Source organism: Xenopus tropicalis, chromosome 7 (assembly GCF_000004195.4).
Source record: "Xenopus tropicalis strain Nigerian chromosome 7, UCB_Xtro_10.0, whole genome shotgun sequence".
In the NCBI taxonomy this organism is placed as follows: domain Eukaryota; kingdom Metazoa; phylum Chordata; class Amphibia; order Anura; family Pipidae; genus Xenopus; species Xenopus tropicalis.
The window spans coordinates 85,095,652-85,117,909 of NC_030683.2; the positions used below are offsets into that span (position 1 = coordinate 85,095,652).

The following is a 22,258-nucleotide window of genomic DNA, read 5'->3' on the forward strand; positions in this document are numbered from 1 at the left end:
TTTTGTAAAATATGGTTAAGAATAAACAATTTCTTGACCACCACCTAGTGGCAGAAAATAAGACAGCAGAAGAAACAAAATTGTGCTGTATTAGATAACAGACAGATACATACACAATTGGCAAAGTTAAAAGATTATACCAGCATTCACAGTTTTTGTAAAAAAATTCCAAATTGTATTGATGGATCGACTCCATGATGACATCATCAATGCTAAGTCATGCCTCCAGTGACGAGTTTATAGCGTATGCACCATAATAAATACAATAAAAAATAACTTACTTGTTTAGTGTGTGTCAGCACTAGAATATGGTGGGGCAAGACATAAATGAAAAAAGTACCCAACCAAGGCTTTGCTGAAACCACACTGTGTAAAGAGGGTACACAGTGTGGTTACAAATAGCAGCTTTTACAACAGGGTACAAATAGCAGCTTTAAAAGCCACTTATTTGCTGCCTAAATTTACGACATTTGGCACTTCAGTCAGTCCCTGTATCTGCATATTGATCTGCGACAATCAAAGGGTTAATCATCCACATTCCTATAACAAACACACACTAGTGAAGATGAATAGAAGCTAATAAACTGCCAGAAATCTACGTTTGGCAGGTGCCTGGGCCTAGAACCCAGCCAAGCACCAGTTGGCATACTCTTTAGGTAGTTAGACTGGCGAATAGCACACACATGATGGTGACAATAGGCAAGATGACAGGAGGTAGCTTTTACAGCAGTGTTGCCCAACCTCCAGCTCATCAGCAGGCCGTGGAAGTCCGAGTTGACTTCTAATATCCCCATATTTTACAACAGGGGTACTTTATTTAAATTTAGAATACAACTGATCACATCACTAACCACTGTTTATAAGGATATAATTTACAGTTTGGCCCCATAGGGAAATGACTGAACTGTATATTATATATACATGGTACTGCACTCAACAGGACTTTATATCAAATCAAAAAACTTCTATTTAGACCCCAACATTGTATAGTAATATTTATTCAATCATTAACTGATGGGATCAGCCATTTTCGAAAATATATTTTTTGTACTGCTCTTTTATGTCTCAGCAGAATATATATGTCTGCCTAAATCTGTGCTGTGTAAACTAAAAAGGTATGAGTAGCTCCACATAAGCCCCAGATCATACAGTAATTATTTCAGAGAAGTTAAATGTAACAATGTGCCAGAGACTGAATGGTTTGAAATGATTAAAAAAAAGCAGGAAAAAAAAAAAGATTGCTCAAAAGTTGTCCTGACCAGACAAAAAAAAATTAATTTAACAGTGAACTTCCCCTTTAATCCACAAGAGTCATGCTTAGTTAGAAGTCAGTATATTCACTATCTCTATGAACCTCTAACAAAACCCACTCAGGCTTTGGTTTTATAGCTTCTGGTTTAGGATGTGGATTCAGCAGGAAACTGGGCTAACAGCAGTCTCTCGTTGGACAGAACTTGGTTGTGGTAAAGTTGAAAGCTAAAGGCCTCGTTGGTAAAAAAGCACAGGCTCTCTTGTATTTTCTTGGAGCTCCAATTCTAGCTCAGACCTCAGAATCTGAAATGGAGTAGAGAAGAATGTAAGTAATAAAGAGCCACATGAAATCAACCAATTTCCTGATTACACCACCGTCTCATTCCTAGCACCCAGCAGTGTTCTACAGAACAGGTTAGATACCAAAATGCAAGTACAGTGGCTTGCAAAAGTATTCGGCCCCCTTGAACTTTTCCACATTTTGTCACATTACAGCCACAAACATGAATCTATTTTATTGGAATTCCACGTGAAAGACCAATACAAAGTGGTGTACACATGAGAAGTGGAAGGAAAATCATACATGATTCCAAACATTTTTTACAAATAAATAACTGCAAAGTGGGGTGTGCGTAATTATTCAGCCCCCTGAGTCAATACTTTGTAGAACCACCTTTTGCTGCAATTCCAGCTGCCAGTCTTTTAGGGTATGTCTCTACCAGCTTTGCACATCTAGCGACTGAAATCCTTGCCCATTCTTCTTTGCAAAACAGCTCCAGCTCAGTCAGATTAGATGGACAGCGTTTGTGAACAGCAGTTTTCAGATCTTGCCACAGATTCTCGATTGCCCTGTATTTGGCTCCATCCATCTTCCCATCAACTCTGACCAGCTTCCCTGTCCCTGCTGAAGAGAAGCACCCCCAGAGCATGATGCTGCCACCACCATATTTGACAGTGGGGATGGTGTGTTCAGAGTGATGTGCAGTGTTAGTTTTCCGCCACACATAGCGTTTTGCATTTTGGCCAAAAAGTTCCATTTTGGTCTCATCTGACCAGAGCACCTTCTTCCACATGTTTGCTGTGTCCCCCACATGGCTTGTGGCAAACTGCAAACGGGACTTCTTATGGTTTCCTGTTAACAATGGCTATCTTCTTGCCACTCTTCCATAAAGGCCAACTTTGTGCAGTGCACGACTAATAGTTGTCCTATGGACAGATTCCCCCATCTGAGCTGTAGATCTCTGCAGCTCGTCCAGAGTCACCATGGGCCTCTTGGCTGCATTTCTGATCAGCGGCCTGTGAGTTTAGGTGGACGGCCTTGTCTTGGTAGGTTTACAGTTGTGCCATACTCCTTCCATTTCTGAATGATTGCTTGAACAGTGCTCCGTGGGATGTTCAAGGCTTTGGAAATCTTTTTGTAGCCTAAGCCTGCTTTAAATTTCTCAATAACTTTATCCCTGACCTGTCTGGTGTGTTCTTTGGACTTTATGGTGTTGTTGCTCCCAATATTCTCTTAGACAACCCCTGAGGCCGTCACAGAGCAGCTGTATTTGTACTGACATTAGATTACACACAGGTGCACTCTATTTAGTCATTAGCACTCATCAGGCAATGTCTATGGGCAACTGACTGCACTCAGACCAAAGGGGGCTGAATAATTATGCACACCCCACTTTGCAGTTATTTATTTGTAAAAAATGTTTGGAATCATGTATGATTTTCGTTCCACTTCTCACGTGTACACCACTTTGTATTGGTTTTTCACATGGAATTCCAATAAAATTGATTCATGTTTGTGGCTGTAATGTGACAAAATGTGGAAAAGTTCAAGGGGGGAATACTTTTGCAAGCCGCTGTATATTGTGCACTTTACCTGGTTAAAATACCAATGCATATCTTTGCTGAAAAACACACTGGCCTGGAGTATCTTTTCTGTGATATGTTCCTCGTACTGTTCATGTGCTTCTTTGGTTCTCACTATTCACCTTCCATGGTCTAGGACCCGCACATACACCTTATAGTAAGATGCCCAAGATGGCACTGGTGTTATTCAGCTAAGAGGAACACCATTATGCAATCCAAAGATAGTGACTAAATTTACTGGAGGGGGAAAGTATCTAACAAGTTAATACCATCACCAGTGGACATGCCTATATTTGTCCTTAACTCAGGGAATAAACTAAATGAAGAAAAAATGAGAAACTCACTGTGCCTTGTCGTGGGAAGAGACTAAAGGATACAGGAATCATTGCACCAAAGGTTAGTGCTGTTGCTACATATTTAATGGGTGCCAAGGCCACAGAATTCCTTAGAAAGAAGCGTGAGCTGCAAAGGAAAGATAAAAGGGTAAAATAACAGGTAAATACACATTTGGAATGCATGTATGTATCTGAGTATGTGCGGGTACTCTGAGTGTGTATATTTATTCAAACTGCACAAAAATTATATTTTGTGTGTGTAAATGTAAGTTTGTCTTAGTGTAAAAAGAAAGGAAGAAAATAGCGCTGGAGCTACTGGAAAATCACAGGAACCAAAAAAGGGAAATCATGACACAGCTGATCCAGGAATAAGATACAACAATAGACAACAGCAAACATGCAATTCATGTATCTGTGTCCTTTGGGCAACTGCGCCCCAGGAGGAGCGAACTGATACCACTTTCTCCTTGTGGTCTAGGGTGGGTGAACAACAGGGTACAAATAGCAGCTTTAAAAGCCACTCCTTTGCTGCCTAAATCTACGACATTTGGCACTTCAGTCAGTCCCTGTATCTGCATATTGATCTGCGGCAATCAAAGGGTTAATCATCCACATTCACGTGTAATCTTCCAATAACAAAGACACCAGTGAAGATGAATAGAAGCTAATAAACTGCCAGAAATCTACGTTTGGCAGGTGCCTGGGCCTAGAACCCAGCCAAGCACCAGTTGGCATACTCTTTAGGTAGTTAGACTGGCAAATAGCACACACATGATGGTGACAATAGGCAAGATGACAGGAGGTAGCTTTTACAGCAGTGTTGCCCAATCTCCAGCTCATCAGCAGTGTCAAGGGCTGCTACATCAACAGATGCAAAGCCATAAGGCAGACAGACCCACATAATATAAAAATGTGAGGCCCCCACCTCAGTTAAAGGTATCGTTTACCTGCTTCTATATTTTTAGACTGTAGATAGAGCCCAAGCACCCTGAAGAAACTTGATGCAATTACAGAGAGCAAAGCTTCTAAAAACACGCATTCTGTATATAATATGCAAAAAGCTGCATCCAGTCAAGCACATTTTGTTATGTTGTTTACACACAACACACAGACCTGCAGCAGGCCCTGTAATTTAGAGTTTCAGCTGTTGTGTTGCTCCAAACTAACCTTTAGCTTATGCACAATGCAAATGGGACAGGTGTTGGGGTAATGTTGTGCCTATGTTATACTCACAGAACTGCTCTGTTGTGCATACCAAACCCCATGCATGTGTTGCAAACCACCTAACCTTCTGGGAAATGTCTGCACCCAGCAAGGAAAATAATGAACAAAGCAAGGGAGTGTTACAAGTAGCAGTGGAGTGGCTAAGGGCTTGTTGCACTCACCGCTGCAACAAGGGGTGCAGTGCTGCAGGGACTACAGCAGTTATCCCCATCAACGCTGCTCTGGACAGAGCAGTTTCTTTCACGGCCTGCAAGAAACACATTGTTGTAAGTACAAGAGAGATACCTGAAAAGGCAATCAGAAGAGCAACATTAACATGGTTGTGCAAAGAAGATATTAGTGCTACAAAAGCCTAATGTATTAGACTGAGGATAGGGGTTGACAAAAAACAAACCTTTATAATGCAGCACAAATATAAATTAACCAAGCTTAACTTATAATCATTTCAAATATTTGTGATTGACTACTGGGAAGAAACTGTTTCAGTAATATTCTTTCTCCTTTAAAATACATAATTCATGAATTGAATGTACATAAATCACAATGCTCTGTGCCAGCATGGTTTCATGCACAACATACCTTGCCAGACAAATTATATTGCCTTTTATGAGGAGCAGAGCAAAAACCTGGAGATTTGGTTTGCAATGGATGTGATCTACAGTACCACATAGACAATTACTGATTACAGAATATTTTCTGGAAACATAATATCTCTATTGGAGAGAGAAGTGTTGTTAGTGGAGTACTAAAGGGCTCTGTCCTTGGTCCTTTGCTTTGCTTGTTTATAAATGACCTGGGGGTGGGCATTTACAAATACGTTATAGACGTATAAAATGAGGGGTCTTTTTTACACAGAAAAAAACAAATAGGCCACCCCTTTAGATTTGAGCAACTGAACTTTCATTCAAACTTTCATTCGACTTGGGTGACTTCTTAGAAAAACATAACGTCCAAGGCTACAGTATTCTGTGGTTAGCTTTGTGTATGTTTTTGGTGTGATTTTGAGGGTTGAGCTTTTAAGGGTTCCATTCAAAAGATTCTTAAATAAGAGCTATACAGATAGCAATATACTGTGTAGAAAGTTATCACGTATACCTTCCAGTCACACCTAAATGTTGCAAGTACCTTACCTAGGGGATAAGGGATCAGACCTTGCAGCTGAGAAGAAGCCGAGACTTCTGTGCTCTTTTCAAAATGCCATCAAGCGTGAAGACCAGTCAAAACACACCTAAGATTGCTGCTTTACCAAACACAACAGAAATTTTACCCACCTTGTATCCTGCTTGTGATGATGTACCGATAACATTCCCAGATTTGTCCTTTACTTCTATTCCATCCTCAGTCTCTTGCAGCCTTACAGCTACCACATTAAATGCACTCAGAAAAGCTGCATAGAAGGAAAAACACTGTGTAAATTGTGAAGGCAAACAAGAGAAGGGATACAGAGTAACGGAAAGCATGCAAGATATGTATAAGGAATAATGTATAACAGAAATGGTTGAGTACACAATGTTTGCTGCTTGAGCAAAGGGTAATGTAACGAATACTACAGGAGGCAGAGCACACAGGGTAATATAAACTGCAGTATAAACTGCAGTTGTCTTGTTGTCTTAGTATAATGAATTGTTGTTAACCTTAGGGGCACATTTACTAATCCACGAACGTCCGAAAAGCGCCCGAATGCGTTTTTTTCGTAATGATCGGTATTTTGCGACTTTTTCGAGCGCTCAATACGAAAGTCGCGACAATTCGCGAAAGTCGTACTGGCTATGAAAAAGTTGCGATAATTCCCGAAATTGTAATGGCAATGAAAAAGTTGCGACAATTCACGAAAGTCATAATGGCTATGAAAAAGTCGCGACAATTCACGAAATTTGTAATGACTATGAAAAAGTCGCGACAATTCGCGCAAGTCGTAACGGCTACGAAAAAGACGCAAAAAATTCGAAAAAGTCGCAAAATGTTTGTTTTCCAATCTGAATTTTTCGGATTCGTGGATTAGTAAATCAGCCCCTTAGGGTCACAAACCATCTTTAAAAGACACTCTAAATGACTTTGGCAAATGGTTCTACCCACATAAAATTAATGACATGGACAGATGATTTAATACACAATGTATACAAAACAACAGTTAATAAAAATGTCTATTTCAGGCAAACCCTTCCATTTGGTGTGTAATGACACATTTACACATTGCACATTTTTTTGTGCCTCTACAGGTGCCCTTGAATGGCTTTACTTCATTAACCCCATGTTTTAGGAGGTGATAATATATTCTTAATAAAACAAACCACGCTATTTTCCATGACAGCGCCCAAAATAGGATGTCCCATACCAGTATTTACTGATAATCATTTTAACCTGATTAGAAGACTTTTTATACGGTATGTAAAAACCACGCCATTAAAAGGGATTGTTCACCTTTGAGTTAACTTTTAGTATGATGTACAGAGTAATATTCTGAGACAATTTGCAATTGATCTTCTTTTTTTTATTATTTGTAGTTTTTTAATTATTTTAGTTTTTGTTCAGCAGCTCTCCTTTTGGGAGTTTCAGCAGCTCTTTGGTTGCTAGGGTCCAAATAACCTTAGCAAACAGGGTGTGGTTTCAATGAAAGTCTGATATATGAATAGGAGAGCGACTGAATAGGAACGTAAGTACTAAAAAGTAACAACAAAAGTGTAGTTTCACAAAGCAATAGTTTTTTGGCTGCCGGTGTCAGTGACCCCTGTTTGAAAGCTGCAAAGAGTTTGAAGAAGGCAAATAATTTAAAAACTATAAGAAATAAATAATGAAGAGCAGCTAAAAAGTTGCTTAGAACTGGCCATTCTATAACATACTAAGGGGCATATTTATTAAGCTGTGTAAAACGAATTTGCTGAAAAAAACAGCGTAAAAAGCTGTGCAAAATAAACAGAGAAGATTGCTGTCTGAACACCAGATTTTACACCATTATTTTACGTAGGTTCTGGCGAAAGAAAAAACGCGTAAAAAATTACGCCGATTTTACGCTTTTTTTTTTACACAGTGAAGCCTGGCGATGTGTGGCAAATTTTCTCGCCGTTTTTTACACAGCATAATAAATATCGCCTTAAAAGTTAACTCAAAGGTGAACCACCCCTTTAAATAGATTCTTGGGCCCAGACTTACTTACTAAAAGTTCACTCCTTAACTTAGAGCATAGATTATACCATTTGGCCTGAGACCTCCTTTGTATAACTGAACATTCATTCATGCTCTCAGAAACTGACCAATAGCAATGTTCATAATTCAGCTTGTAAGAGGACCACATGCAGGCCCCATACAGAAGGAAAGCCACTTTTTGTGGGCAGCCTTTCCAACGTCATTCACGTGAGGGTTTTTTAGGAAACAAATTGACCATAGGGGAGCTTCTTTCCTTTTGATGCTGAAGAAGCATGGTGGATACCATGCAAAATACATAGCAATAAAGATCTTGTACAGGTATAGGACCCATTATCCAGAATGCTCGGGACCAAGGGTATTCTGGATAAGGGGTCTTTCCATAATTTGGATCTCCATACCTTAAGTCTACTAAAAAATAAAAAAAACATTAATTAAACCCAATAGGATTGTTTTGCCTCCAATAAGGATTAATTCTATCTTAGTTGGGATCAATTACAAGGTGCTATTTTATTTCTACAGAGAAAAAGGAAATCAGTTTTAAAATTCTGAATTATTTGATTAAAATGGAGTCTATGGGAGACAGGCTTTCCGTAATTCGGAGCTTTCTGGATAATGGGTTTCCGGATAAGGTATCCCATACCTGTACTATATTTGTAGATTGTAAGCTCTTTTGTCGGTTATTGATTGCTTTATATGTTACTCAGTATGTCCAATGTATGAAACCCACTTATTGTACAGTGCTGAGGAATATGTTGGTGCTTTATAAATAAATGTTAATAATAACATTCAATTTCTTGCCTCATGAACCCTGTCAAGCCAGTATTTCTTAATGACTCCTATGAATTTATATGGAAAACATATGTGTGGTTGTGTGCAGTGCATATTCAGTTGCATCACATGGATGTTACAGTGATTTTTACAAACCAAACTGTATTATAATTATTTTCTTGTTCTTACTTGCAGTGTTTCCTATGCTCAACAGAGGAGCTGAAATTACTTTTTTACATGACATGCACTGTACTTTTTATATTGTGCGCAGAGTAGTGGATAATACAGGAGGAAGAGTATATAGAGTAATGGATATAGAAGAGGTCACAGTGCATAAAGTGGTGTGCTGAGCTGGGGGTGCAAACAAACGATTCAAACCCATACTTACTGACAAGAGGCACCGGGAGGAGTCTGCCCAGGAAAGTTTGCATTGCTGTGCTGCGGAATTTGTATCTGTTCATGAGGAACTGAGGTAATGCCTGTAGGATTGGGAGAGCAAAAATCCTCAGTACATTGATAAGCAGTAGGCAATCACATTCTCTTTGAACCATCACCAGCATCAGCCAGCTTCACTTCCAGTGACATCAAAGCTACACACAGCTAACTTTCTATTATGAGAGGAGTTTTCTTCCTGAGACTAAAGGGGTCATTTACACAAAATGCACGTCAGAACATCCTAAAATGTGTGTGTGAATGATGCTTTCCTGCACTTTGCCCTCGGCCTGCGATCGTTAATGTATCTTTTTTTTTTTAGTTGCCTGTATTTTTAGTTTATTTTTACCATAAATATGAACTAACAAAAACACAACACAAATACACACAAGCAGTAAGGGGGAAAGTTTCAAAGGCACAATCCAATTACCAATACTACTGTGAAAACCAGTTACCCATACCCAAGTATTGTAAACCACTTTAAGGGCAGTGCACTTAGACCTACTATACATATATGTTACCATACTTTTCAGGGATAGTGTGTTTAGCCTGTGGATCACACTTTTTTTAAGTGAAAATGAAGAAAACATAAGCAGCAGCTATTCTGCAAGTTGACAAGTTTTTGGCACACTTTAATATATTTACTTGCAGTATAGTCCTACTTTCAGGTTTTCTCCATTTTTTCCTATTTTACTAAAATTACTATTGTGCTATGACAGGAGCATTTTGGAGTTTGCATTAGGCACTAGCCATATTGGACCAATGGAAGTTTGTGAATACAGTGATTAATATTTTTCATTTTGAGAATGACACAAGTATTAGCTTTCACAAAGTTTGCTGCTAAACTGCTTTTAGATCTTTGTTTCAGTTGTTTCTGTGATGTATTGAAATATAATTACAAGCACTTCATACATTTCAAAGGCTTTTATCGACAATTACATAATATTTATGCAAAGTGTCAGTATTTGCAGTGTTGGCCCTTCTTTTTCAGGACCTCTGCAATTCGACTGGGCATGCTCTCAATCAACTTCTGGGCCAAATCCTGAATGATAGCAACCCATTCTTTCATAATCACTTCTTGGAGTTTGTAAGAATTAGTGGGATTAGCTGAATCCTCTTTAGGAGACGATCCTGGCACTTGCTGGACTTTCTTGGACGCCCTGAAGCCTTCTTAACAAGAATTGAACCTCTTTCCTTGAAGTTCTTGATGATCCTATAAATTGTTGATTTAGGTGCAATCTTAGTAGCCACAATATCCTTGCCTGTGAAGCCATTTTTATGCAACACAATGATGGCTGCATGCGTTTCTTTGCAGGTCATCATGGTTAACAATGAAAGAACAATGATTTCAAGCATCACCCTCCTTTTAACATGTCAGCCTGACATAATGATCTCCAGCCTTGTGCTCGTCAACATTCTCACCTGAGTTAACAAGATGATTACTGAAATGATCTCAGCAGGTCCTTTAATGACAGCAATGAAATGCAGTGGAAAGGTTTTTTTGGGATTTTGGGATTAAGTTAATTTTCATGGCAAAGAAGGACTATCCAATTCATCTGATCACTCTTCATTCTGGAGTATATGCAAATGCTATTATAAAAACTTAAGCAGCAACTTTTCCAATTTCCAATATTTATGTAATTCTCAAAACTTTTGGCCACAACTATATATATATATATATATATATATATATATATAAAATCAATCAACAAAGTATTCAGTGGGATAAACAACCATTTATTGGCTCAAACAATTAAAGAAGATCAAACATACTATACCAAACAATGTGCCCAGTGCCTCATGGTACCCACACTCCTAATGTGTTTCGCACCACTGGGTGCTTCATCAGAGGAGGTCAATACAGTGACAGAATACAGCGACTCAAACTTTTATGTTAAATTAGAATGCCTATCAACTTCTAGCAGCTTTCCATTTACAGAGGTGATTGGGAGCTGACGTTCAAAATACATCGAGCTGCACACTGGATAAGCCTTGGAAAAAACTAAGGCAATTTATGTATGCTATACATAGTTTAGGAAAGATGCAGTTATATATGCTGCTTATACAGTGTACTAAGGCCTCATGCACATCTGCATGTTAGCATTGATTTTGCCAAATGTCACTATGGCCTGGCTGTTCTAATCAAGTGAGTTGGCTGACTTGTATTTGAATCCGTTACATATTACTGCTGAACCATGTAATAAGCATTTCAATAAAAGACAAAGACAGTACTTACCCCAAGGAAAGCAAAATAGGTAACAGAGCCAACAAGAAGCACTGACTGAAATGGCTGGCTTTTCTTTGGCTAAAAAACAGTAAAGGCACAAGTCAGTGTTCACTATTTCCTGCAGAACTAAATATCAGAGAGCAAAGGAACTTACTTTGCATGTTCCATTCCTGTTGTGCAGGTTGAATCCAGCACTGTAAGTATGGAAGAGAAACTGCAAAAGGCAGACATTTGCAGTTTAGTAATGACATTAGTTATAAGGTCTAGGATTAATCTTTGTATTGGTCTCTTACCTGCCAAAAAAAGGCTGGCTTGGTTCCTATATGGGGAAGCAGAGTGGCAACAGCCTGCAGCAAAAAAGACAGCAGACACTGTGAGAAAGCAGGTACTGATTGTTAATGTCCATTGACCACACACAATCTGCATGTCAAGGCATTTGGATTAATGCAGGGCCCTTATTTTCAGTGTGTTAAATGTCTTTACCCCATTTGTTGGGCTTATGTAGTAAGAGCATGCTTTCTTCTAGTAAAATAACTCAAAGCATCCAACACAGCTTTCTTGGTTCTAACAAAGACTATATATTAGTATGTAAAGAAAAGAAAGAGAAACACATATGTAAATGTCATTGGAAGTATTTTTTTGTGCTAATCATTATATATCCATGTAAACTGAATATTTTCAATAAAGATCACAAAAACCAAAACAGAACCCATTTATACCTCACACACTAGTTTGTTAAATTATTTTGCATTCCACGGTCCCACCACCCTCACAATGAAAAACAATTCTGTTTTCATCTCTAAAATCAATGTGTCATTTATCAACAGTAATCCATGGCAACCAATCAAATTGTTACACTCATTGTTTTACCTGCAGCTGGCTGAAAAAGGTAATCATTGATTGGTTGCTATGGGTTACTGCCCATGGGCAAATTTGCCCACTGTTGATAAATGAGTCCTAATGTCTTTTTTTTATTGTTAGAAAATGCTTTATTAGCTTTAGCACTTATTGACGTTGCCTAGTGTTGTCTGTTATCCACAATAGTCTCCAAAACCTTCTCACTTAGAACACAAGTACCCCTTGGTCACTTTACCTACATTTTCAGATCCAAGCTGCCATCTACTTAGCATTAAAACACCTACTTCCTAATGATATCGTAGCTTAATGTTCACTAATGGAAAATAACGTGTAAGCTAGCAAACAGATAAAAATTCTCGGAGCTGCAGTTTACATGTACTGCACAACTATATCAAATGGACTGACTAAAGTGGCTATGTGTTTAAGAAAGTACATTGAACAGATATTGCTTAAAATCTCTTCTAACAACAAGATTCTAAACACATTCTTCTGCATGATGCAAACACAATCATGCTCACATTTCTCTACACTTACCAGCGGGGTAGCCAATGGCATGAAAGCTGTAAATATAAATAGAATTTAAATGAAAACATATTTGACCCATGGTTATCATCGAACCCCCCCCCCCAGAGATATTCTGAGACAATTTGCAATTGGTCTTTTTTTATTATTTGTGGGTTTTTTGTTCAGTATTTCAGCTGCTATCTGGTTTCTAGAGTCTAATTTATCTTAGCAATGAGGCAGTGGTTTCAATGAGAGCCTGGGAGATGAATAGATCGATAAGTAATATAAAGTAATAATAACAATATAATTTTAGCCTTGCAGACCAATAGATTTTTGGCTGTCAAGTTCAGTGCCCCCCCCCCCCCCCCATTTGAAGTCTTGGGTTGAAAAAAAAGGTAGATCGTTCAAAAATTATAAAAAATAAAAAACAATTGAAAAGCTAATAAAATAGGACATTCTATGAAATGCTAAAAGTTAACTTAATAGGGAACTACCCATTTAACAGAAATAGAGAAAAGGGTTAGCTTTGAGGTACAGGGCTCCTATGTATGTCAGTCAAAGCACAACATGCAGCATATTTTCTACCCTCATAGGGCCCAAGATGTGTTCTCACCTGGTGGTCTAAAAATTGTAGGGATGACATTTCCAGTGTCTGGGTGCACAGATACCTAGAGAAATAGACAATAGCAATAAATGCTTTCCATATGTGAGCCTTCATAGCATAAAGAGTCATTTAACACATTTAGGGCCTGATTCACTAAAGTGCGATAAAAATTATCGCACGCTTTTTTGCGTTAAAAAATGCAAAATAATTTGCGCACGATTCACCATAGTATTATTGCGTGCGAAAAATCGCCATTTTCGCATGGGTTATTTCTCGCACTAGTTTTACCGCATGCGTTAATTTCCGCGCTGAAAAGAATACGATCGCATGATTCACTATAACTTTTGTGTGCTAAATATCGCATTCGGCAATGCGAAAATTAACACCTACTACAGGCAGGCGAAAAAGTACAGTAAATGATTTTTTGGACTTACAGTGTTATTTATTCAAGTTTGTGTTTCCCCTAGAGTGACGCAGCCGCCAGTTTGCAGCGAAATGTTCATTTTTAATACAGTAATTTTCTGCAAGTATTGGCGTGTATGGCTAACATGGCGTGCGTTCATTTGCGCGACTATTTATATTTGGCTACAAGTGATGAAATGTTTCGCCAGGCATGGATTCTCAGCGAATTTTTGGACGTGCGTTGAATTTTTTTGCGGCGGATTTTTTCATGCGTTTCGCAAAACAATCCGCCAATGGCAAAACGCATGAAAAAATTTGCCACGCAAAAATTCACCGCACATACAAAAATTTATACAAGCGTCAAAAAATAATAGTCACAGCAACAATTTTTTTTGCCCGCACAACATTTTTGCCGTTTCGTGGATCTTTCGAAAGATTTGCTAATTTTTCACTAAAGATAACCAGAACACATTTGCTCATCACTAGTGGCTACTATTTATAAGCATCTACTATTTATATGCTACCATTTATATGTGGCTAATATTTATATACACCATTCATATGCGGCGACAATTTTTATACACTATTTCTATGCTACCATTCATATGCGGCGACTATTCGCGGGCGTAATTTAGCACATGTACCAGCAAATACCGCATTGAAATAGTCTTCGCGAGTTAAATAACGCATGCAATATCGCGCGTAAAAAAGCGCGAGTATGCTTATAGTGAATCGTGCGAAAAATCGCCAGAATTAAGCCGTGGTAAAAATAGCACACGTTTTATCGCCCTTTAGTGTATCAGGCCCATAGTGTGTTTTTAACCACAATACAGCATTTTTCCGCACAATTTCAGGATAATTACCACCTCAGGGGTTAGTTGTGCTTGGTGCATCTGATGCATAAAAATGCAAGAAATTGCACATTTTGCCGAACCATCTGCATTTTAATTTGGTGCTCATCAAAATGACACCAGCGTGTGATTCTTTAGGTGCAAATATGTACAGTTTCCAGACATTTGATGAGTCAGGTGACATCCCAAAAAACTTGAATATTTTAATAAGTAATAAGAAATTAAATGTTACTTTGACTTGCATACAATGAATACAAGGACCTAATTAAATAAAATAACGCCACGTATTAACATCACGTGTAAAACTAAATTCTACAGTAACTATCGTAACTACATTAATTCACCATGTTTGCTAGCAATTTAGATGTATGCATTTGTTTTAATGGCTTTTGTTTTGTTCTGGTTTATCAGTATCGGAATACATGGAAATGCATGTTTTCGTAGATATCTGCATGAAAAATATGCATGTGTTCATGGTTCAGGTACAGCCTGATAACAGTACGTCTGGTTTTCTCCACTCACCTCACACAACTTCTGTGCATCATTGACCTGCATAAAACATATTTATGGAAGGGTTAAACTTGATGGATTTTTTTTATCCACAGTGACTACCCCCTTAACCCCTCCCCCCAAAAAAATTCAAAGGGATGCTTTCCCCAAATATATGTTTTAACTTGACAAAGTGTATATAATTAAGTAACATGCTTTAAAAATAGCTCTGTTCCCTTTAGCTTAATGTAATTGTTACCCTAAAATCAAGGAAGGTTAAGCATGGCCCTATATTTGCACAGTTTTGTTCAACTGTGCATAAACACTTACCTTTCTGTCTTGCGTAAAATCTTTATTGGTGATTCCTAGACTTTCCAGTAAGGCCCTGGAGTTCTTTATTTCTGCCTAAAGCCAAGTAACAAACAATTGTAAGAGTCTGAACCAAGAATCACAAAAGTATACTAACATTTAGGAAGGTATAAAACCGGTCGCTCTTTAAATGAAAATGTTTTAATAGGCTACTACACAGGGTGGGCACAAAGTAGTCCAAGTTGTAAGGGGTGAGCAAGGAATGGGATATAAAAAAAAGAAATCTAATTATATAAATATTTTTTGCAAATGTATTCCAACAGAATCCTGCAGGGAAAAGAAGCTCTTTTTTTTTAAACTTTGATGTTTGCTAAGTGGTAGTATGCCCCCTGTAAACCTTTTACACAATACCTGTCCAGAATAATGTAGTGGCACTACTAGCCGAGCTTCTTATATTATAGGATTGGTATTGGAACTCCCCAAGTCCTATCACATAGTAATGGGTTTATACCTTGCTTAACACAATTATAGTAGGGCCAATACTTAAATCTTGAGTAAGAATAAAACACATGGACTTGGCAACAGAAATGTCATTAGTGCAGATGCTTTTTTTCATGTATCCAATTTACACTGCTGGGCAACTTACATCTGAACTAAGTAAAGTTGTAGGGTCCAAAATATCAACCCAGCGAAGGTACCTGCTGAATAAAGACTGAAAAGAAAAATATTTTGAGAAAAGACAGTGGTTGAAAATGAATTGCTAGTATATGGAACTAACCTCACTAGGGATAGCCTCTTCCACAGGTTTACAACAAGCAAATAATTATTCTACAGAGGAATTCAGGAACAGAATTCCAGAACTGATTCACAGCCACTGAGAAAGGTTTAAATGCACAATAATGGGGAGCTCAACCCACTGTAAAGCTAGGGGCACATTTATCAAAATACGACAGGTACGAAATACAAAAAATTCGTATTTGGTCATACTGTGTGTATTTTCTGTGACTCTTTCGTACTCTCGCGCGAGTATGAACGTTTCGGATTCATTCAAGCTTCGGTATCGTGACTTTCCTTGGGCCACGTTGGAGCTGCAGAGTGCCATTGAGTCCTATGGGAGGCTTCCCAAATCATGCACGTAAGGATCAAAGTCGGAAAGGTTTTCCTGCCGTTTACGATCGTTCGATATGAAAATTTTGTGATTTTCGGGTCGCCAATACGATATTATCGTGACTATTCCAATTTTTCGTAAGCATTTTCCTGAAAGTTGAGATCATTAGAAATTATTGTATCTAATCCAAATTTTTCCCATTTTGGGATTCGAACTTGTACTTTGATGAATGTGCCCCTAGGTTGCTTGTCCAAAAGAGCCTTCCCTTGCAGCTGGGTCTAGATATTTATATATACATATATGAGCCAACCAATAATGCACATCTTAATAATTTTAGCAGTGCAAAGGTGATTTATTTAGCCTGTATACATATACATAAAGTGCAAAGTTTTGGGGCACCTCCATGCCTAGTATTAAGCCTTAATACATCAATTTAAATTGTGAATTTTTCATGCCCCTGCCTGTCACCATCCTAACTGCCCATTACACAATCTATAGATCTATATATCTTGCTGAAAAATACAGAACAATCTCTGCTGCAGCAGGGACCTCTAAAGTGCAAAAGATATTGCATCTGCCCTATCCATCTATTTTCCTCATATTCATATAAAATTTAAGTAACCCCTTCCATCCTTTGCTCTGACTGTTCCCTTCTTTACTCCATTCTGGGTCGGCGCCCCATAGCATGTGACCAGTGGCCCAAGTCTACTGGAATTTTCTGCCCTAAACCAGCGAGAGCCCCTCCTCCAGCCATAAGACGTCACCCCATAGCCAGCACTCTGATTGGTCACATATTTTCGCTCCGCTTTTATTCAGTTTCTGAATTAAGCGTTACTAAAGCACTATTCCTTTGGAATAACCATAGCTACAAAGCATGTAGGGGCGCTTTGCCTATCGGTGATCTTGTCAAATTCTCCGCATCCTTACAAACATACCTGCGGCTCAGCGTGTTGCTGGCAGGGCACAGACATACCTAACTGCCCATATAAAACCCTATCACCTTCAGGCAAGGCCAGCAAGGCTCTTGTGCAACCGGAGGATGAGCTACGTAGGAAAATAACATTATTGTGGGTGTTGTAGTTCCTTCTGATGTTCAGTGAATCCATAATTGCGAGCGTGCCCAAGTAAGATAAACTACAACTCCCAGAATGCTGCGGTGTAAGTTTAGGAACAGTGTATTAAAACTATTAGCAATGCTTGCACTAGACTTATTACCACGCTATTAATATCTGATGAGTGGGATACCTGTGGTTACGTAACCAGTGCAGCGCCGGTACAAAACTTTGACACGGTTAGGAATCGAGGCAAAGTGTCAGCGGGGGCTTGTGGAACCAATTGATGTGTTGGTCAGCCAATAGCGAGGCGGATTTAGGGCACACAGCCAATACCGAACCACAAAGCATTTTCCCTGCCAAAGGTTTCTGTCAGGTTTTTGTTTTGCTTCTAAGTCGGGTCGGTGGCTGGGCTATCGCTGAGCATGATGAGGGTGGTGGGCGCATCGCAGTTTTTGAGGAATGGGGCTGCATGTGAGTTACTTTAAGTCTTGTTCTTTTGACTGCTTTTTGCTAGTTGAACTTTGGTCTTGGTGCTGAATGCTTATGTGTTTATGCAAGACATTGGCAGCCCCTGGCATTCAATGCTGTTATATCACATACAAAGTTATGTCGCTGAGAATTATAGATACAATGTGTGTTACAGAATGGCCAAATATTGCTGTCAGGACCGCATTACCCACAAGAGTTGCCTTGGGCCCGACAGGTTTTAGTCGAGTGCTCTGGGTAACGCACTGTTATCTTCTGCGGCTCTGCTCCGCCATAGTCACTTACTGCTTGCTGAGCCGGCTTTCCCTCCCCTTTCTGACTGCGATGAGTGACACTAACGCGACACGTATGCACGCCCACGCCGTAATGACGACATGAAGGGGAAGGGCAGCCAAGCAAATAAAAGACATGGGCGCTGGCGGGAGTTGGGTAGATTGTTGCGCGCAGGGTTTGGGGTGTATGTGGTTGTTTATGTGTGTGGAGTATGGGGCGGCCTTTCCATTGCCGCGCTTTGCCTGCCTCTCCCATGAGCTAGCTTGCAAGTGTAGTGCTACATCTGAGCTGAGAAAAAAAAGAATTGTTTAAAAATCTTCTGGCTTGCAGCCTGCAGATAAGGCTGTATGGTCGGGTGTGGTAGGGATTGAGAGCAGGCTTAATGCAAGGCTAGGGGTAATGTAGTTCTCCAGTGATATTTCTGTGTTGAAATGCAGGTGCCGCTGTTTGTATTACGAAATGGCCGCTGTGTCTTCTAGTGCAATTCCAAATATGGAATTGGGTGTATTTTTTGTAAAATGGACGTGGTATTTGGGGGTATGGTCACGGAGTGAAGGAGGCCAAAAGGAAATTTTCCTGCACTTTGTGCAGCACATATTTGTTGATTTATTTTTCTTTTGGGGGAAGGGGGTAACCCAAAAACATTTCCTTACCTAGGGCTCCATTAGACTTAATCTGGCTCTGCCTACTATAAGCACTGATGAATTAGTAACCCATTGGAAGGATTAATAATATGCAAATATTACTCATAGTAGTTGTAGAGATTGATTGCAGCTCATAATAGTATATAATTGACCTACGCACAGCTCTACAAAGCTAACTTTTTTAAAAACACCTCCGACACGTCCCATTATCTTGTAACATTCTGATGTCAGTGAATTTAAATCAGACTTTGGTTCATAAATTGTCTAGGTATAGTGGGATAGTGACAGGAATGTTCTATTGTGCCAGTTTTCTGGGAAATAATTCAGAAAATTAACGGTGAAATACATTTTTGTAAATGAGTCCATTATGATCAATCATTAATTGATAAAAAAAACCTTCATCAAGATTATAATGAAAACTGGAAAATGTTCCTTTTATAACATTTATGAATATCGTACTATAAAAGAATGTGGTAATGGTTAGTAATTCTTGAATTATATATAGTGCCTGACCCCTACAGCTTGGTACTTTAAGCACTAGGAGACTACTTTTCCAAGGCTCAGAAGGGATTACCAGGAATCAAACCTAGGCTTCTTCAGTTAGGGTCCAGTGACTTAAAGTGGACCTGTTACCCATAAAAAGCTGTATAAGTCCTTTTCAAATTAATCATGAAACCCAGATTATTTTTTTTTTGTTGTCTTTTGTTTTTAAGAATGGCTTATTGTGATTTGGGGATAAGGGATGTTAGTAGAGGATATCCCTAAACAAGTAGAGAACAACCAGTACAGTTATTTATTTTTTAAGTAGGCCAGTATCGTATAGATTTGAAATATGTATCCTCGTATTAGACTCTTTTTATATTAGAAAATAAATATAAAGAAATGTAAATGATACCAACAAGCTTGGTACTACATGTATATTTAATGTGTTAGTATTGGGGTAGTTCTGAGAGTATTTGCACCTAACACGAAACATTGTGATTGAAGGTGATAACATGTACGTTCATACATTCCTTTTCAACATTTTATTTGCACTGGAATTTACTTGTCTCAATTTTTTTCCAATTGACTTGATTCATTTGTAATTTATTTCAGTTTTTTTACAGTTTTTTTTTTCTGGTGTTAATCATTTAACACTATATAATAAATAGGTCCCTGGCTGTATTAAGGAATTGAGTGTATTAAGGAGGCATTGATGGGGGTAACAGAGAGAGCTGTATCCTTATGGGTTGAGCTTCTCACAGATAATAAAGAATCTACCTAATTATAGGGGTATGCTATAGACCCCCTAATGTAAGTGAAGAGGAGGATGCTCAGCTCCTGTTGCAACTAGAAAAGGCTGCTAGTTTGGGGCAAGTGATAATAATGGGGGATTTTAATTATCTTGATAATGACTGGAGCAATAGTACTGCCAGGACAGTAAATGGGAACAAGTTTATAAACTTGTGACAACTTTATGTCACTGGTGGTTGAGGAGCCAACCAGGAACCATGCTATATTGGATATAGTGTTCTCTAATGACCCAGAACGTATAGCAAATGTGTAAGTGGTTGAACCCCTGGATAACAGTGACCATAATGATATTTCATTTGATGTTTAGTGCAGGAAACAAATGTACACTGGGGCAACAGAGACACTGAATTTTAGAAAGGCAAATTTTACCCCTATAAGGGCAGCGCTTCAGGGCATAGATTGAGGCATTATGCTTTCTGATAAAAAACAGAGCAAAAATGGTTGTCATTTAAAATGATATTAAATCATTACTGTTCTCAATTTATTCCATTAATAAGGAAAAGTAGAAGTGTTAAGAATCACCCTATGTGGCTTAACTCTGAGGTAAAGAAGTTAATAGGGAGAAAAAGGAAAGCTTTTAAGAAATATGTCAGAGGGGACAGCAGCTGCATTTAATGAATATAAACACTATAACAAGTGTTGTAAAACAGCAAACCAGAAGGCTAAGATAGAAAATGAAGAGCACATTGCGGCAGAGGCCAAGACTAACCCCAAAAAGTTAAAGTATATTAATTGTAGAAAGATGCAGGTTGAGGGTGTGGCCCCATTGAGTTATAGTAACAATATGGTTACAGCGGATACAGAAAAGGCAGATGTGCTTAACCAGTTCTTTTTTTCCTGTGTATACAGTAGAGGAGCCAGAGTGCCAAGTCCCACTCAATAGCTACACTGTTTCCTCAGCTCCAACTACACAATGGTTGACACAGGATATGGTACTTAAAGGGTTACACAAGATAAATGTGAACAAGGCACCTGGGCCAAATGGAATACACCCTCAGGTACAGAGAGCTAGGGTCAGATTTACAGTGGGCTTTGTTTCTGATATTCTCAGGCTCTTTCGTCAGATATGGTACCTAGGGATTGGAAGAAGGCAATGTAATTCCTATATTTAAAAAGAGAGTAAGATCTCAGCCTGGCAATTATAGGCCTGTAAGTTTGACATCCGTGGTGGGCAAGTTATTTGAAGGCTTGTTAAGGGATCCCATACAAAATTATGTGCTGGAGAATGGCATTATGAGCAATAATCAGCATGGCTTTATGAAGGGCAGGTCATGTCAGATCAATTTAATTGCTTTTTAGGATGAGGTGAGTAAGAAGCTGGACAGTGGGGATGCAGTGGATTTAATCTATTTGGATTTGGCCAAAGCATTTGATACTGTTCCCCACAAACAACTGCATTCTAAACTAAGGTCTATTGGTCTTAGTGAAGTCGTTTGCAGGAGTTGCATGAGTAGGAAACTGGCTACAGGATTGGGTACAGAGAGTGGTTGTTAAAGGTACATTCTCTACTTGGAGTAAGGTTCTCAGTGGGGTCCCTCGGGGTTCTGTACTGGGTCCACTTTTGTTTAACTTGTTCATAAATGACTTAGGGGAGGGTATTATAAGTAATGTATCAGTGTTTGCAGATGACCCAAAACTCTGCAGACCAGTCAATTCTATCCAGGATGTGGCATCCTTGCAGCATGATCTTGACCAACTGACAATCTGGGCGGCTAAGTGGCAGATGAAATTTAATGTGGATAAATGTAAGATCATGCACATGGGGTGTAAAAATATACAAGCCACTTATACCCTTAATGGGACTGCACTAGGCAAATCCATAATGGAGAAGGACCTTGTAGATAATAAACTTGGCTGTAGCAAGCAATGCAAGGCAGCAGCTGCAAGGGCAAACAAGGTTTTGAGCGGTATTAAAATGGGTATAGATTTATGGGAGGAGGGTGTTATTCTTCCCCTTTACAGAGTGCTGGTAAGGCCCCATCTAGAATATGCTGTTCAGTTTTGGTCTCCAGTGCTTAAATGGGACATTTGAATTTGAATTAGAGAGGGTCCAGAGAAGGGCAACTAAGCTGGTAAAGGGTATGGAAAGTCTCAGTTATTAAGAAAGATGGCCAAGTTGGGTCTGTTTAAACTGGAGA

The 22,258-nt window shown here is 38.9% G+C and overlaps 2 protein-coding genes across 6 annotated transcripts in view; one reads left to right on the forward strand and one right to left on the reverse strand.

The window, feature by feature from the left end:
* Positions 1 to 72: 72 nt before the first annotated feature.
* On the reverse strand, positions 73 to 17,571 carry sfxn4 (sideroflexin 4). Of its 4 annotated transcripts, none has more exons than XM_018095977.2 (14): positions 17,305 to 17,571; positions 15,908 to 15,973; positions 15,283 to 15,357; positions 14,986 to 15,012; positions 13,220 to 13,274; positions 12,637 to 12,662; positions 11,538 to 11,591; positions 11,399 to 11,458; positions 11,254 to 11,322; positions 8,974 to 9,064; positions 5,945 to 6,060; positions 4,835 to 4,920; positions 3,459 to 3,576; positions 73 to 1,554 (listed from the first exon to the last, which is right to left on the reverse strand). In XM_018095977.2, the coding sequence occupies exons 1-14, from the start codon at positions 17,473 to 17,475 to the stop codon at positions 1,477 to 1,479; spliced, it is 1,092 nt and encodes a 363-aa protein (XP_017951466.1). In that variant the 5' UTR covers positions 17,476 to 17,571; the 3' UTR covers positions 73 to 1,476. The 4 variants fall into 4 exon arrangements, with proteins under 4 accessions (XP_017951466.1, XP_017951465.1, XP_017951468.1 ...); XM_018095976.2 differs by having other exon boundaries at positions 11,538 to 11,615; XM_018095979.2 differs by lacking the exon at positions 17,305 to 17,571 and adding an exon at positions 16,992 to 17,275 and having other exon boundaries at positions 11,538 to 11,615.
* A 37-nt stretch (positions 17,572 to 17,608) lies between these two features.
* Positions 17,609 to 22,258, forward strand: part of bco2 (beta-carotene oxygenase 2) — a 32,320-nt gene continuing 27,670 nt past the window's right edge. The window contains exon 1 of one of the 2 annotated variants that reach the window (XM_031904995.1): positions 17,609 to 17,786. In XM_031904995.1, the coding sequence (XP_031760855.1) occupies positions 17,708 to 17,786 (79 nt within the window). In that variant the 5' untranslated portion in view covers positions 17,609 to 17,707. 2 annotated transcript variants of the gene reach the window in all.